General features: G+C 53.2%; 2 protein-coding genes across 8 annotated transcripts in view; one reads left to right on the top strand and one right to left on the bottom strand.

The window, feature by feature from the left end:
* The window catches only part of LOC102947521 (dynamin binding protein), an 82,838-nt gene extending 78,063 nt beyond the window's left edge, over positions 1 to 4,775 (top strand). For all 6 annotated transcript variants that reach the window (XM_037903605.2, XM_043552395.1, XM_037903606.2 and 3 more), the window contains one exon: positions 2,286 to 4,775. In XM_037903605.2, coding sequence (XP_037759533.1) covers positions 2,286 to 2,471 — 186 coding nt within the window. In that variant the 3' untranslated portion in view covers positions 2,472 to 4,775. The remainder of the gene's footprint in view (positions 1 to 2,285) is intronic.
* A 145-nt stretch (positions 4,776 to 4,920) lies between these two features.
* ABCC2 (ATP binding cassette subfamily C member 2) overlaps positions 4,921 to 16,278 on the bottom strand; it is a 75,637-nt gene continuing 64,279 nt past the window's right edge. For both annotated transcript variants that reach the window (XM_037903604.2, XM_043552394.1), the window contains exons 29-32: positions 12,602 to 12,760; positions 11,633 to 11,799; positions 7,846 to 8,040; positions 4,921 to 5,726 (exon numbers count right to left, since the gene is read on the bottom strand). In XM_037903604.2, coding sequence (XP_037759532.1) covers positions 5,597 to 5,726; positions 7,846 to 8,040; positions 11,633 to 11,799; positions 12,602 to 12,760 — 651 coding nt within the window. In that variant the 3' untranslated portion in view covers positions 4,921 to 5,596. The remainder of the gene's footprint in view (positions 5,727 to 7,845; positions 8,041 to 11,632; positions 11,800 to 12,601; positions 12,761 to 16,278) is intronic.

Here is a 16,278-nt window from a genome sequence, read left to right as displayed (position 1 = left end):
AGGGGTGCTGGCAGTGTGAGGCAGAGGTTGATCTGTCCTCTTTACCCAGGGGGTCCTCAACCCCAACTCCACCCCAGGCCCCGCCCCCACTCCACCCCTTCCTCCAAGCCCCCACCCCGTCCCACCTCTGCCCTCCCCCAAGCATGCCCCGGCCCCCTTCTCCCTTTCCTCCCAGCGCCTCGTGACCGCCACTGAACAGCTGTTCCGAGGTGGGCAGGAGGCAGTGGGAGGGAGGGAAGGAGTTGATCAGCGGGGTCACTGGTGGGGGGAGGCACTGGGTGGAGAGGGGTGGGAGGGGAGCTCACCTGCTAATGTTTTTTCCATGGTTGCTCCAGCCCTGGAGCACCCACGGAGTCAGCGCCTATGGAGCTCAACCCCGTCTCTCGTGAGGAATGTGCAGACTCCCAAGGCTAGGTGGGAAAATGGGTTGTACAGGGTCTCTCGGGCGTGGGACAGCAAGTAGATACCTGCCTTTCAGGACCAGCCCTTCTCCATATTTTCAAGTAGAAAATCAGCCTGGCTAGTGACCAGGGCTGGAGAACGGGGCTCTGGGAGTGATTGCCCTAGAATTCTTTGAGGGGGTCGACAAGCATGTGGACAAGGGGTAACCAGGGGATCTAGTGTACTTAGATTTCCAGAAAGCCTTTGACAAGGTCCCTCACCAAAGGCTCTTAAGCAAAATTAGCAGACATGGGATAAGAGGAAAGGTCCTCTCAGGGATCAGTAACTGTCTAAAGGACAGGAAACAAAGGGTAGGAATAAATGGTCAGTTTGCAGAATGGAGAGAGGTAAATAGTGCTGGGCCCAGTCCTATTCAACATATTCATAAATGATCTGGGAAAAGGAGTAAACAGTGAGGTGGCAAAATTTGCAGATGATACAAAATTACTCAAGATAATTAAGTCCCAGGCAGACTCTGAAGAGCTACAAAAGGATCTCTCAGAACTGGGTGACTGGGCAACAAAATGGCAGATGAAATTCAGTGTTGATAAATGGAAAGTAATGCACTTTGGAAAACATAATCCCAACGGTGTGTACTTATAAAATGATGGGGTCTAAATTAGCTGTTACCACTCAGGAAAGAGATCTTGGAGTCATTGTGGATAGTTCTCTGAAAACATCCACACAGTGTGCAGCAGCCGTCAAAAAAACTATCAGAATGTTGGGAATCATCAAGAAAGGGATAGATAATGAGACAGAAAATATCATGTTGCCTCTGTATAGATCCATGGTAGGCCCACACCTTGAATACTGCGTGCAGATCTGGTCACCCTGTCTCAAAAAAGATATATTGGAATTGGAAAAGATACAGAAAAGGGCAAAAAAAATGATTGGGGCGTGGAACAGCTTCCATATGAGAAGAGATTAATAAAACTGGGACTTTTCAGCCTGGAAAAGAGACGATTAAGGGGGAGATATGATTGAGGTCTATAAAATCATGACTGGTGTGTAGAAGTTAAATTAGAAAGCATTATTTACTCCTCATACCATAAGAACTAGAGTTTACCAAATGAAATTAGTAGGTAGCAGGTTTAAAACAAACAAAAGGAAGTATTTCTTCACACAACGCTCAGTCAACCTCTGGAACTCTTTGCCAGAGGATGTTGTGAAGGCCAAGACTATAACAGGGTTCAAAAAAGAACTAGATAAATTCATGGAGGATAGGTCCATCAATGGCTATTAGCCAGGATGGGCAGGGATGGTGTCCCTAGCCTCTGCTTGCCAGAAGCTGGGAATGGGCAACAGGGGATGGATCACTGGGGGAGGTTTAGGTTGGATATTAGGAAAAACTTTTTCACTAGGAGGGTGGTGAAGCACTGGAATGCGTTACCTAGGGAGGTGGTAGAATCTCCTTCCTTAGAAGTTTTTAAGGTCAGGCTTGACAAAGTCCTGGCTGGGATGATTTAATTGGGGATTGGTCCTGCTTTGAGCAGGGGGTTGGACTAGATGACCTCCTGAGGTCCCTTCCAACCCTGATATTCTATGATTCTATGATTCACTTGATGATTACCTGTTCTGTTCATTCCCTCTGGGGCACCTGGCATTGGCCACTGTCGGAAGACAGGATACTGGGCTAGGTGGACCTTTGGGCTGACCCAGGATGGCTTATGCCCTTATAACCCTGGGAGATAGTGCTTTCGCCTTGCTGTGCCTCAGTTTCCCTCTCAGAGTGTGTCTGAGTAATCCTCACAGTACACAAAGAGCTACATGATAGTGTTGATCCTGGCTTGTTGTTCCTCAGGCCCGGCCCAGCTCTGACCCGCTTTCTCCCCCTGTCCCTCTAGGTCTATTATGCTGTCTACACCTTTAAAGGCCGAAGTCCAAATGAGTTGAGTGTTTCAGCCAATCAGAGACTCAGGATCCTACAGTTTGGAGATATCACGGGCAATCGAGAGTGGTGGTTAGCTGAGGTGCATGGGAGGCAGGGCTACGTGCCGTCCAGTTACATCCGGAAGACAGAGTATACGTGAGGCTGTACCATCCCCACAGAGAGAACCAAGTTCTGGTGCCTTAATCCCAGCTGGACCATGTCAGAGACTTGGGGGGGGAGGGCTCTGTGACCCCTGCTGGGCTGAGTCAGCGTGTGAAACACCAACCCTCCTTGCCCGTGGTGCTGGACGGTCCAGGACCGGCAGGGGCTCTGCCCCGCCCAGGCTGCAGGCAGTTGGCGTGGTGACCGTGGCTTGGCCAGGGGCAGGGAGGTTACAGTGCAGCCTGTGCAGCAGGAATTCATGTTGCCGCCTGTCCTGTCTCTTCCTCCTAGCAGGGCAAGTAGCTTCCCCTTAGATCTAGCTGCTAGAAGCTGGCTGGGCCTGACTGGGCAGAGCAAAGCCAACTCCCTGGAGGAAGTGGCCTCCTCACGCGGGCCACAGTGCTGCTTCCTGCCTGTGTGCGGCATTTCCTTTTCCTTCAGGGTTTCTGGTTTAATGCAGATTCCCTCTTTAGCCAAGTACCGTTAAAAGCAACCAGGGCTGTTGAGAACAGGAGCCCCACAGCTCCTCAGCAATGAGCATTGGGAGCACGGGCCAGGCTCCCTCACCGGGCAGGGGGGTAGACTGTAGCTGGGAAGTTGGGGCTGGAGTACGGTACCTGCTCAGGGTGGGATTCTGCCCCTTCCCCCGCTCCATATAGAGGACCCAGGTTAAGCCATTTGATTCCACAGCTGGGGAGACCCATCTCCCCAGAACTGCGTGCCTCCCTTGGGGGAGCTGCTGGTCTCCTAGGGTATTTCCTGCTGCCCATGGCCCTGTAACTCGCAGCGCAGACAGGCTCACATGCTCAGCTGAATCATGGGCGATGGGCAGGGCTAGCTTCCCAAGTCCAAGCCCCCCAAGCCTGCTGGGCCCTATCTTGGACGGCTAGCCTGTGCTGCAACAGCCCCTCTGCTGGTGTGAATTCCCAGTACGGGCTGAACGTGCGCACGTGGGATCTGCCCATGCTGGGAATTCACACCTCCTCCCTGCAGTGGAGACATCCCGGGGTGGGGCGCTCCCAAGCCCTCGTTTCAGGACTAGCAGCACCCCGCTGCTGTGGGAGATACGTGATACTCCTTCCCACAGCGCCCAGCTGAGTCCAGTCCTTCAGATGAGCCAAAGGTAAGACAACAGCCTCACCACCCTGTCACTCGAGCCATTTCCCCTCCTCACCCCGGCCCGCCACCAGAACTTGGGAGTCCGTCCCTTTGCTCTGACATGCATCCCAGAGTGCTGTGAGGGGCTGGTGAGACTCAGGCAGATCCTTTGGCAAGAGTGTAGGTTAAAGGCATCAGCACCCCAGACTGCCTGCTAGGCTCTGGCCGGGTGCCCCCGGAATGGGGCAGTACTGTTGGAAGGGTTGTATTTGGGGGCTGCTGCTCCTGGCCCAAGAGACACTTTCCTCCCCCCCCCGACTCCCCTGCGCTCTGACAACAGTGTCTGTGTCCCCTAAGTAAAGTGTCTCCCTTGGTGGTGGTGCTCAGGTTTGTTTGCATCAAGCGCCATGTTTCTGGGCAGGCACATGCACATGGCAACGCTGTAAGAGCTGCACATGGGCCCCTGCAGCCCAGGCCGCAGCGACAAACTGGAGCAGCAGCCGCCCTGCTGCTTGCTGAGAGACTAACACAAAGTTTGGGACCCGTGCCCAGAAGCTGCTGGAGTACAACAGTTTATATGGCAAGAATCCAGCAAATGGCGTGTAGTCAGATGGCACAGCTCCTGTGCAGAGGCGATAGGGCGTGCAAGGACAACCAGAATAGCTGTTCCAGGCCTTAGACCCCAGCGTCACACTGGAGCCATGTTTCTGCTTCAGCTTGCAACTCACAATGGAGCCCTGCAGAGCAGCAAACCGGTGCTTAGGCAAACCCTGTGCCTCCTCTGTCCTCCGCCCCTACTGCTGGACTAGGCCCAGGCTTTAGCAAGATTCCTCAGCAACTCCCCCCGCCCCCCTAAGTAAAATCACAAACAAGTGTTTAAATACCCTTTATAGAGAGAGAATTGCAACCACACACTTAATGGGACTCCTCAGGGCTCCTGCCTGGACGAATGAGCACCAGCAGGGACCAGGGGAGTGTCAAGTTGTTGGGTGGGCTTGGAGCAAAGCCCAGAGACTGACACTGACTCCAAGTCTTGCAGTGGGGGGGCGGGGACAGCCCAGGGTTGCAGTCACCTTTCATGGGCATGGAGCTAAGTTTTGCCTGTGCATCCAGATATTAGTATCAGGAAATTCTGTTCTATGTAGATTTTATACTGCCCTCATCAGTGAGGTGTCTGCATTAAAGCCGTGGGTCTAATGTGTCACGTGGGGTTCACTCGTGCTCTCAGCCTCTTCCCCAGGGTATTCGTCTTTTTACACTGTCCTGACATGCTGTTTCTGCTGCGGAGGGCTGCTGGGAGCAGTGGACCTGGCACTTGGAGCAGAAAGTGAGGAGCTCTGCGATGGGCCATGGTTCGAGCCCTGGACTGGCTCCTGAGGCAGCTGTCTCCTGCCCAACTTTGCCCTTGCGGTAGAGAGCTCCACTCTGCTAGAGGAGCATTACTGTCAACCATGGTCTTCAGGCTGGAGCTTTAGTTACTCTTTCAGCTATGCTGGGCCTATGCTAGTGAGTGCCTTGAGAATAAGGACCAATAAGTAAAATGATTGTAAAAATACCCCCTTGGTCAGCCAAGCTACTCCCACACTGCATGTCGGGTCATAGTCACCCCCTGGGGGTCTGTTAGAGCTGCTGCCCAAGTGCACGTGGGGTCTGGCCTGCGCACGTCTGCACTGAAGCTACCCCCCATAGCGGGGTTTGGATCTGTCCCCTGGGTATGGCAGCAGCAGGTTCAGAGCTGCTGCCTGCAGTGAGGTAAGTCCTAGCCTAGCCCCAAAGCCCCCTCTTCAAGGGACTCAGAGCCGCGTGGCTTCACTCTCTCCTTTAAAGTCCCAGGTGAAGAGGAGTGAAGTCCTGGGCAGGTCCTGCTGCTCGGAGCTGCCAGGCACACAGAGGCAACAGGAAACAGGTTCTGGCAATCCGCCGTTTGTCCGTCCCAGTTTGCGGTGGGCCCTGCCCTAGGTTCTGACTCCGGAGATGGGTGCTCTAGGGTTAGGCAGGGTGCTCACCCTGTCAGCTCCAGCTGTCCTACAGCACCGTGGCTTGAGCGCTCACGATACCGGCGTCCTTCGCCATGGCAGAGAAAAGGCCTTGCTGCTGGAGCAGCCGCTCAGGGCTGTCATACTCCACGATGCGCCCCGCCTGCAGCACCATCACCCTGCAAGCACAAAGGACACTGGGCACCACAGGACCAGCACTGCTCTCATGCAGCTTCTCCCAGTGCATGCCCTTCCCAGTCCGAGGTTGTCTGCAGCCCCTTCCCCACCCAAGGCAGGACAGTAAATTGCGTCGGTCCAAGACGACATAAATGATGCCTCTGCTACTGGAAAGACGGTGGGGGGGAGGGGCGCGGGGGGGGGAGCCGGCGCAGTGAGCTGCAGCCCACAAAAGCTTGTGCGCAAATAAATCGGTTAGTCTCTAAGATGCCCTGAGTCCTCTCCTGTTCCTTTAGGGGGCAAAGGCATCTCTTTTACTGGACCAACAGCTGTGAGTGAATGGGACAAGGTTTGGAGCTGCACAGAGATCTTCAGGTCCTCTACGGCCTGTCCAAGATGGGGGGCTAGGCCGCATCTGCACACCCACTTGGTGCAGGCCACAAAGGTGTGCCCAGGGCCCCATCCACACCCCCTCGGGCAGTGGGGGGTTAGAGTCTGCCACCCCTCCCCCACTTTTTTGTGTGTATATAGCCCCTGCACCTACCAACTGGAGCCTGGCCCCTTGCACTCCACCCTCAACTTGGTGCTGGCCCTGATGGTGGGTACAGTGCCCCTTCTCTTCCGCCCCCCTGCTTGCCAGGATGATGCAAACTTGCCTGCAACTTCCCCCACCCCAAGTGCACAATGATGCGTATAGCAACTGCTCCTGGGGGGGGTCGGGGGTCCAGGATGGTGTGTACAGCACCTCCCCTGAGCCTAGCCACGATGGTGTGTATAGCGCCCATGTGCACACACACCCCCACTGCTGTCTGCGATGGTGTGTACAGCACCCCCCCCCCCCCCCGGCTGGCCACGATGGTGCGTATAGCGCCCATGTGCACACATACCCCATTGCTGTCTGCGATGGTGTGTACAGCACCCCCCCCCCCCCCCGGCTGGCCACGATGGTGCGTATAGCGCCCATGTGCACACATACCCCATTGCTGTCTGCGATGGTGTGTACAGCACCCCCGCCCCTGGCTGGCCACGATGGTGTGTATAGCACCCATGTGCACACACACCCCATTGCTGTCTGCGATGGTGTGTACAGCACCCCCGCCCCTGGCTGGCTACGATGGTGCGTATAGCGCCCATGTGCACACACACCCCCACTGCTGTCTGCGATGGTGTGTACAGCACCCCCTCCCCCCCCCCCGGCTGGCCACGATGGTGTGTATAGCACCCATGTGCACACACACCCCATTGCTGTCTGCAATGGTGTGTACAGCACCAGCACCCCCCCGGCTGGCCACGATGGTGTGTATAGCACCCATGTGCACACATACCCCATTGCTGTCTGCGATGGTGTGTACAGCACCCCCGCCCCTGGCTGGCCACGATGGTGTGTATAGCACCCATGTGCACACACACCCCATTGCTGTCTGCGATGGTGTGTACAGCACCCCCGCCCCTGGCTGGCCACGATGGTGCGTATAGCGCCCATGTGCACACACACCCCCACTGCTGTCTGCGATGGTGTGTACAGCACCCCCCCCCCCCCCCCCCCCCCGGCTGGCCATGATGGTGCGTATAGCGCCCATGTGCACACATACCCCATTGCTGTCTGCGATGGTGTGTACAGCACCCCCCCCCCACCAGCTGGCCACGATGGTGTGTATAGCACCCATGTGCACACACACCCCATTGCTGTCTGCAATGGTGTGTACAGCACCCCCCCCCCCCACCAGCTGGCCACGATGGTGTGTATAGCACCCATGTGCACACACACCCCATTGCTGTCTGCGATGGTGTGTACAGCACACACCCCCCCCCGGCTGGCCACGATGGTGCGTATAGAACCTGTGTGCACCTACCCATGCAGAATGGAGTGTACAGCAACAGCTTCAGGGGGAGGGGGGTTGTCCAGGATGGTGGCTACAGTGCCCTAACCCCCTTCGGGCTAGCCAGGATGGTGTGTAAAGAACCTCCCTGGAGCCCCCCGCCCTCCCCTCCCCGCATTGCTCTGCTCTTGGCTGGCCATGATGGTGGGTACAGTGCCCCCACGCTCCTCCCCCACTCCCCTGGCTGGCCATTACGGTGAGTATTGCAGGGGCGCGAGTGTACACACAGACACACACCCACCTGTTGCTGTCCATGATGGTGTGCAGGCGGTGGGCGATGGTGAGGACAGTGCAGTTGGCAAATTCGCTCTGGATTGTTGTCTGGATTAAATGATCTGTTTCCAGATCCACAGCTGCTGTTGCCTCATCGAGGACGAGGATCTTGGATTTGCGGAGCAGGGCTCGGGCCAGACACAGCAGTTGCCGCTGCCCAATGCTGGGGTGGGGAAAAAACACCAGCATTACTAGCCCTGACGCTGGGCGGATTGAGAACAGGCCCAGCACCATCTCCGCCACGGAGGGCGAGTGAGCGACCGGGAGTAGCCGAGTGGCAGCATCGCACCCTTCCTCTCCTGCCCCATCAGCCAATCACTGAGAAGGGTTAGGCCACAGGGCACGTGGGAGCCGGGCTCAGACACAAGGCTGTCTAGCCCAGCACCAGATGCTGCAGAGGAAGGTGTTGGAGCCTCTGCCCCCATTAGGGCTCAGATGGACCTCGCTTAGTCAGAGAGCAGCCTGTACCTTGAAGAATTAGACTTAATCATGTAGCAACATTTTTCTTAGCATTAACCACTCTTAACACTGGACAGTCTTACTAGCCATACACATGTCCAGTTCCTTTCGGAAGTGTGTTAATTTCTTGGCTTCAACAACTTCCTGTGGCAAGGCGTTCCACAACCTAATTACACATGTGGGGGTGAGGAAGCCGGGAGGGTCCTTGTCTGTCTCCTTGGTCTTGTTTTAGAAGACAGGGAAAACAGACATTCCCCATTTAGCCTCTCACTTCGTCAGTATTTTATATAGATTTAGCCCAATATGGCCATTCTTATGTGTCCCCACCCCCTTAGCTGTCTTCTATCGAAGGGACACAATTCCAAGCCTGTCACTCGCTCGTCATGTGAGCGTTTTTCCAGGCCCTTGCTCACTCTCATTGCTTGCCTCTGAACCCCCCTCCCCACACACACACACACACACACGTCAGCACTATGCTGAGTGAGATGAGGTGACCGATACTGGACACGCTATTCAAATGCGGCCACATCACTGACTTAGGAAGTATTATGCACCAGTCTATTCCTTACGCGACCTCACACAGAAGCGTAGAACTGCAGGGCAGGAAGGCCAGAGCATCTAGTCCAGGCCCCTGCAGTGGGGCAGGCCTACGTCTTAACTAGAGCAATGGGTCTCCACCTTTTTATAGTTGTGGACCCCTAAAAAATTTTGGATGGCGGTGTGGGCCCTTTTGGAAATCTATTGTCTGCATACATAGGTGAATTCTGGTCAGCCAGGCTTCAGAATAAGTCTTTCGCAGACCCCTTGACATAGGCCAGAGACCCCTGGGATCCGCGGACCACAGGTTGAGAACCACTAATCTAGACCATTCCTGGGAGCTGTTTAATCTGTTCTTTAAAAACCCCTCCAATGACAGCAACTCCACACCCTCCCTAGGTCATTTGTCCCAGTGTTTAACTACTGTTACGGTCAGGAAGTTTTTTTCCCGACGTCCAACCTAACTCTCCCTTGCTGCAACTGAAGCCCACTGCTGCTTGTCTTGTCCTCAGTGGCTAAGGAGAACAAGTTAGCATCCTCCGCTTTATAACAACTTTTTACATACTTGAAGACTGTTATCATGTCCCCTCTCAGTCTTCTCTTCTCCAGCTTAAACAAACCCAATTTTTCCAATCTTTCCTCATAGGTCATGTTTTCTAGCCCTTTAATAATTTTTGTTGCTCTCCTTTGGACTTTCTTCTCTGAAGCGTGGTGCCAGACCTGGATACACTAAATCCAGTTGAGGCCCTATTAGTGCGGAACAGAGTAGAATTACTTTTCATGTCTTGCTCACAACACTCCTACTAACACATCTCAGAATTATGTTCACTTTTTTTGCACAGTATTACACTGTTGATCCACTATGTTTGTGATCCACTATTATCCCCAGATCCTTTTCTGCAGCACTCCTACCTAGGCAGTCATTTCCCATTTTGTATTTATGCATTTGATTGTTCCTTCTGATGTGTAGTGCTTTGCATTTGTCCTTATTGAATTTCATCCTATTTACTTAAGATCAATTCTCCAGTTTGTCCAGCTCACTTTGAATTCTAATCCTGTCCTCAAAAGCGCTTGCAACCCCTCCCAGCGTGGTATTGTTCACAGACTTTATAAGTGTACTCTCTGTGCTAGTATCGAAATCATTGATGAAGATACTGAACAGAACTGAACCCAGGACAGAGCCCTCAGGACCCCATTCGTTATGCCCTTCTAGCTTGACTCTGAACTGTTTTGTACCCTTTTTGGACCACAGCTGCACTTTGAGAAGAGGTCACCATTGAGCTGGCTACAGTGAGGTACGAGTGTCACTAATACAGTTAATTTACAACCCCATATGGTGTGTGAGTTGTTCAGTTTTTCCTCTCCCTCCAGTGTGCATTACTTGCACTTATCACCAGTGAATTTCATCTTTCATCATGTTGCCCATTCCCCTAGCTTGATCAGGTCCCTCTGAAGATCCTCCCAGTCATCTCTGGATTTGACTCCCCCATATAGCTGTGTGTTATCTACAAAATCACTGCCTCACTGCTCAGCCTCTTTCCGGACCATTAATAAATGTATTGTACAAACCTGGACCACGTACTTCCCGCTGCCAACCTTTAGCCAGAATGAAAATTGGCTATTTAAGCCTACTCTTTGCTTTCTGTTTCCTAGCCAGTTTTTGATCCATGATGACACTTTGCCTCTCACCTCATGATGACTAGGTTGCACCCACATGCGCCTTGCCCGCCCCCCCCAAACCGCACCCTTCCCCCTGGCCTTGCTGCCCCCCATGCTCCCTCATTCCCTATAGCCTCACAGTGGGTCATGCATTCCTACGGGGATTAGTCCTGCTGGCTGGCTGGGCTCTTGGACAGCCTAGGGCATGCTCAGGCCGTGCTCTACTCTCCCTGGGAGGGAGGAAGGATGTGTCTCTGGAGCTGGGCAGGCGGTGAGGCCTAGGGCATGCTCAGGCCGTGCTCTACTCTCCCTGGGAGGGAGGAGGGATGTGTCTCTGGAGCTGGGCAGGCAGTGAGGCCTAGGGCATGCTCAGGCCGTGCTCTACTCTCCCTGGGAGGGAGGAGGGATGTGTCTCTGGAGCTGGGCAGGCAGTGAGGCCTAGGGCATGCTCAGGCCGTGCTCTACTCTCCCTGGGAGGGAGGAGGGATGTGTCTCTGGAGCTGGGCAGGCGGTGAGGCCTAGGGCATGCTCAGGCCGTGCTCTACTCTCCCTGGGAGGGAGGAGGGATGTGTCTCTGGAGCTGGGCAGGCGGTGAGGCCTAGGGCATGCTCAGGCCGTGCTCTACTCTCCCTGGGAGGGAGGAGGGATGTGTCTCTGGAGCTGGGCAGGCGGTGAGGCCTAGGGCATGCTCAGGCCGTGCTCTACTCTCCCTGGGAGGGAGGAGGGATGTGTCTCTGGAGCTGGGCAGGCGGTGAGGCCTAGGGCATGCTCAGGCCGTGCTCTACTCTCCCTGGGAGGGAGGAGGGATGTGTCTCTGGAGCTGGGCAGGCGGTGAGGCCTAGGGCATGCTCAGGCCGTGCTCTACTCTCCCTGGGAGGGAGGAGGGATGTGTCTCTGGAGCTGGGCAGGCGGTGAGGCCTAGGGCATGCTCAGGCTGTGCTCTACTCTCCCTGGGAGGGAGGAGGGATGTGTCTCTGGAGCTGGGCAGGCGGTGAGGCCTAGGGCATGCTCAGGCCGTGCTCTACTCTCCCTGGGAGGGAGGAGGGATGTGTCTCTGGAGCTGGGCAGGCGGTGAGGCCCCCCAAGATTAGCCCACCTACCTCAAGTTCTCCCCTGCTTCGCTCACTTGGTGGGACAGTCTTTCAGGTAGGTCCAGCACGTATGTCTTCAGGTGGGCCAGCTCCAGGGCTTTCCAGATCTCCTCATCCGAGTACTGGTCAAACGGGTCCAGATTCATCCGTAAAGTCCCGGAGAACAACACCGGGTCCTGCAAGGCCAGCACAGGGGTCTCTGACTGCGCTAGGTCTGGGGTCCTGCCAGCCCCAGAGCCATGAGGTGCTTGTAAGCCCATTACAGTTAGACACAAGGGGGGACACCCGCTGCAGCTAAGTCTGCTCTGTTTGACTCGAGCCAGCTCTGAGCTGTTTGTCCCGCCACACAAACTGGCTGCCCACAGTGCCCACAGCTGGGCAACGCACTGGCTGGAGGGGCAGGGTTAGTCTCCTACCAGGGATGCTTCACCAAGAGCTTGGCCATGCTGCAGCTCCAACAGCCACAGGCTGAGGGCAGGTCACCAGCCTTACGGATCAGAGGAGCCAGCAAATCGGTCTCAGCAGGCTGGGTGAAGGTTACTGGCTGAGTCTAGGCTCCCAGCGAGAGACCAGCAGGCTGATCCTGGGCTTGGGCTGAACCACATCTGGTACCATTTCCCACCGTGCCCAGGGAGCAGAATGGGAGGCGTCTGAGCTTTCGCTTCCAGAGCTCAGGTGGTGCCCAGGGTGGGATGGGACCCGTCATGCTGTGTCTCCTGCTGCAGCTGCTGTCAGCTCCCCTCCTTCCACACCGAGGGGCTGGGGGCTCCGGCTTGGGCCCCTCCTGCTCATAGTGCCCCATTAGGTTTTGGCTGCCCCACAGTGGCAGGCTGGGATAAGTTAATGAACAGAGACACCTGGGGTATGGAGCTTCTATGGAGAGGCACAGTGCCCACCCCACACATTTGCCCTATTGCGAAATCCCTGGCCAGCTGCTGCCAGAGACCGGGCATGCAGCTCTGCCCGTGCAGCGCTCACCTGGGGGATGATGGTGAGACTCTGGCGTAGGTCATGGAGGCCGATGGTCGATATGTCCACCCCATCAATCACGATCTTCCCTCCTGCAGCCTCCAGGACCCGGAATAGGCAGTTGGTGAGAGAGGATTTCCCAGCCCCCGTCCTGCCCACAACACCGACCTGTGGAGACAGCACTCTGGGCAGTTAGCCTGCTGGAGCTGGGAAGGCCTGGGCCCCCCCCCGCTTTAGCCACAGTGGGCAGGTTTTGCTCTGTCGCTCCCACTCACTGGCCCCCTGATTAGTTCTGTGGCTCTTCTCTGGCTGGCTCCCGTTCTCGGTATCTGTATGGTAGGGGGTGCCCAGCCCTTGTGCTGCCCACACTCACGCGCCCTGCTGTAGCCCTGGCTCTCCCATGGCTTCATTCCCCTGGATTCGCTTTCATAGATTCATAGATATTTAAGTCAGAAGGGACCATTATGATCAGCTAGTCTGACCTCCTGCACAACGCAGGCCACAGAATCTCACCCACCCCCTCCTACAAAAAAAACCTCCCACCTATATCTGTGCTATTGAAGTCCTCAAATCGTAGTTTAAAGACTTCAAGGTGCAGAGAATCCTCCAGCAAGTGACCCGTGCCCCATGCTACAGAGGAAGGCGAAAAACCTCCAGGGCCTCTTCCAATCTGCCCTGGAGGAAAATTCCTTCCCGACCCCAAATATGGCGATCAGCTGAACCCTGAACATATGGGCAAGATTCATCAGCCAGATACTACAGAAAATTCTTTCCTGGGTAACTCGGATAGATTTCCTGGCATCTATCCCTGGGTACTGCTGCCCCCTCCCATGCCCACCTCGCTGCCCCTCCCTGTGCCTCACGGGCTGAGTTCTGGTAGCTCATGTCACTGCTGCCCGGCTTCCCAGCTCTCACATGCGCAGTGAGTGCAAAGCCAGGACAGCTCCTTTCCGGTTGGAGGCTGCATGGCAAAGAACCTTCTTGGCGTGTAGGGTCGGCTCTGCTGACCCGGTGACTCCAGTAACCGGTGGGTTCAGATCCCTGAGTTTGGCCAGGCAGATGGGATGAGACTGACAAAGAGACCACTGACATCCTCCGCTCCGGACTTGGGAGCAGGCCTTGCTATTTCAACTAGAAGATGAGGGGAGAAGGTTGGGAGAGACTCATGAAATCTCCATGTCAGGCTTCCATGCTCAGGTGCGGAAAAAACCAGCCAAGCAAAGCTATAGTAAGGGCCAGGCAAACACCACAAGGTGAGCGGATGGGGAGCAAGGAGAGACAAAGTACAAATACGAGTGTTACAGTTCATGAGTCCGGCCTATCGAGGTCGCTTCCAGTCCTACAGGGCTGTGATTCTATGTGCTGTTTAGGAGGGATAGGCATAAAAGTAAAGGTGGTGGAGTAGCTGTGATGTTATCTGATTAAAATATGACCATATAGATCAGTGTTGCAACCACTGTTATATATTTGCAGGAAATCTTGTACAAAGGTTGTCAAGTGAGGTGTCTATGAAAAGGTTATGATTATGCTATTTGTATTTATGTATCATTTTTGTACTTGAAGTTATAAGTATTGGCTCTATATCTGGATTGCAAATGTTTGCTCCTGAGGTAACGCCCACAATGTAGCTAGGCAGCACATCTTGGAGGGACTATTCAAATTGAGTGACCCATCCAAGTACATTAACTCACAATGGACCATGGGAGACGCCCATCTACACTGAATGGAATGTCCCGCTGTGACTAGGCAACATGCATGGACATGGGGCTTGCGCATGTGACTCCAAATGCCATCGTGTTGCTGTAATTTTCCACAGTAAGAACAATGGCATGCTCTCCACATGGCAAAAGCTATAAAAGGCCCTGGAAACATCTCCATTTTGTCTTCAATCCTGCTCCTTATCTCTGAAAGAACTTTGCTACAAATTGACGCTATGAACAAAGGACTGAATGACCCATCCCAGCTGTGGATGTTCTCCAGAGACTTGACTTAAGCCAGCAGTTTATTCCATCACTGCTACAAGCCTGAACCACGAACTTTGCAATTCCTGTATGTATTTGTTTCTTTTAACCAATTTTAACTCTCATCTTTATTTGTGTCTTTTTATGAATAAACCTCGAGGGGGCTAGGGATAGTTCAATGGTTTGAGGATTGGCCTGCTAAACCCAGGGTTGTGAGTTCAATCCTTGAGGGGGCCATTTAGGGATCTGGGGCAAAAATTGGGGATTAGACTAGATGACCTCCTGAGGTCCCTTCCAACCCTGATATTCTATGATTTTACCTACTAAAGGATTGGCAGCAGTGTGATTTTTGGGTAAGATCTAAGTTATATATTGACCTGGGTCTGTGGCTGGTCCTTTGGGATCAGAAGAACCTATTATTTGATGAGACTGGTTGCAAAGAACCACTCATCTCTGAATCCACTGTTTTTGGTGGAGATATAAGAACTGGAATGCCTGAGGAAAGTGCCTTTATGTTTTCTTGTTAGCCAACGTGGTGAAACAGAAGTTTACTTTTGTTGCAGATTTGGTATATCTTATCGGGGATTAGCCACCAGTCTCGGGGTGTATCTGCCCTATTTTTCAGCAGTTTGTCTTGAATTTGACATCCTCAGTTGTGACCCACTGAGGCATGGTTACAGTAGCATTGTACATCAATGATTCAGTAAACTGTAAAGAAATAAGAGGTAATATGGACAAAACAGAATCTGTTTGGGTCAAAATCATCTTGAGGAGGGATTGTAAAAGAGGTTCTGTTAGGATAGTGTTAGGGGTCTGTTGTAGACCCACAGGGTCAGACTCAGATATGGACAGAGAGCGCTTGAATATTATTATTAGATCAATCAATACTATTGGGAATTGTGTCATAATGGGAAACTTCAACTGCATGGACATAGCTTAGTGAATAAATGCTACTCATACCAGTAGGGCTCAGTTATTCGTGGATGTGATAGACAACAGTTTTCTTCATCAGCTTGTCACTGCACCAACAAGAGGTGATGTAATTTTATATGGTTGGGTAAGTAGTGAGGATATCACAGAAGAGCTGGTTGGAGGAGCTAACCTTGGATCAAGGGATGACGAGTTGATTCAGTTTAGATTAAATGGAAGGATCATCAAAACCAGGGCATCAGCTATGGTTTTCATTTCAAAAGAGCACAGTTTGAAAAATTAATGGAATTAGTTAAAGAAGTCAACTGGACCGAAGAGCTTAAGGACTTAAAAAAACCCCAAAAACTTGTAGGGAAAGGCTCCAGACCCAGCTGGATGAATAACCACCTCAAAAAAGCGGCAAAGCATCATGCAGCCTCATGCATCCAACGAAGTGGGTATTCACCCACGAAAGCTTATGCTCCAATACGTCTGTTAGTCTATAAGATGCCACAGGACTCTTTCGCTTTTACAAATGCAGACTAACATGGCTACCCCTCTGATACCTGACACCTCAAAAAAGTTATTAGGAGTAAGCAGAGAGCCTAGGGGAATGGTAAAGGGATTAATCAAGAAAACTATATTGTGGAGATTAGAAAATGTAGGAATAAAATGAGAATTTCTAAAAGTCAAAATGGTTTAATGTTTGTCAAAGAAATTAAAAGAACTAATGATGTGCTTTCGTTATAAAAATAAGGAAGGATGAGGCTTGGTCACTTTTCAGTGTGGATGGGAGGAGATTAAAGATAACCTAGG

The sequence above is a fragment of the Chelonia mydas genome, chromosome 7 (genome assembly GCF_015237465.2).
Source record: "Chelonia mydas isolate rCheMyd1 chromosome 7, rCheMyd1.pri.v2, whole genome shotgun sequence".
In the NCBI taxonomy this organism is placed as follows: Eukaryota; Metazoa; Chordata; order Testudines; family Cheloniidae; genus Chelonia; species Chelonia mydas.
This window is presented reverse-complemented; position numbering and strand designations above follow the sequence as displayed.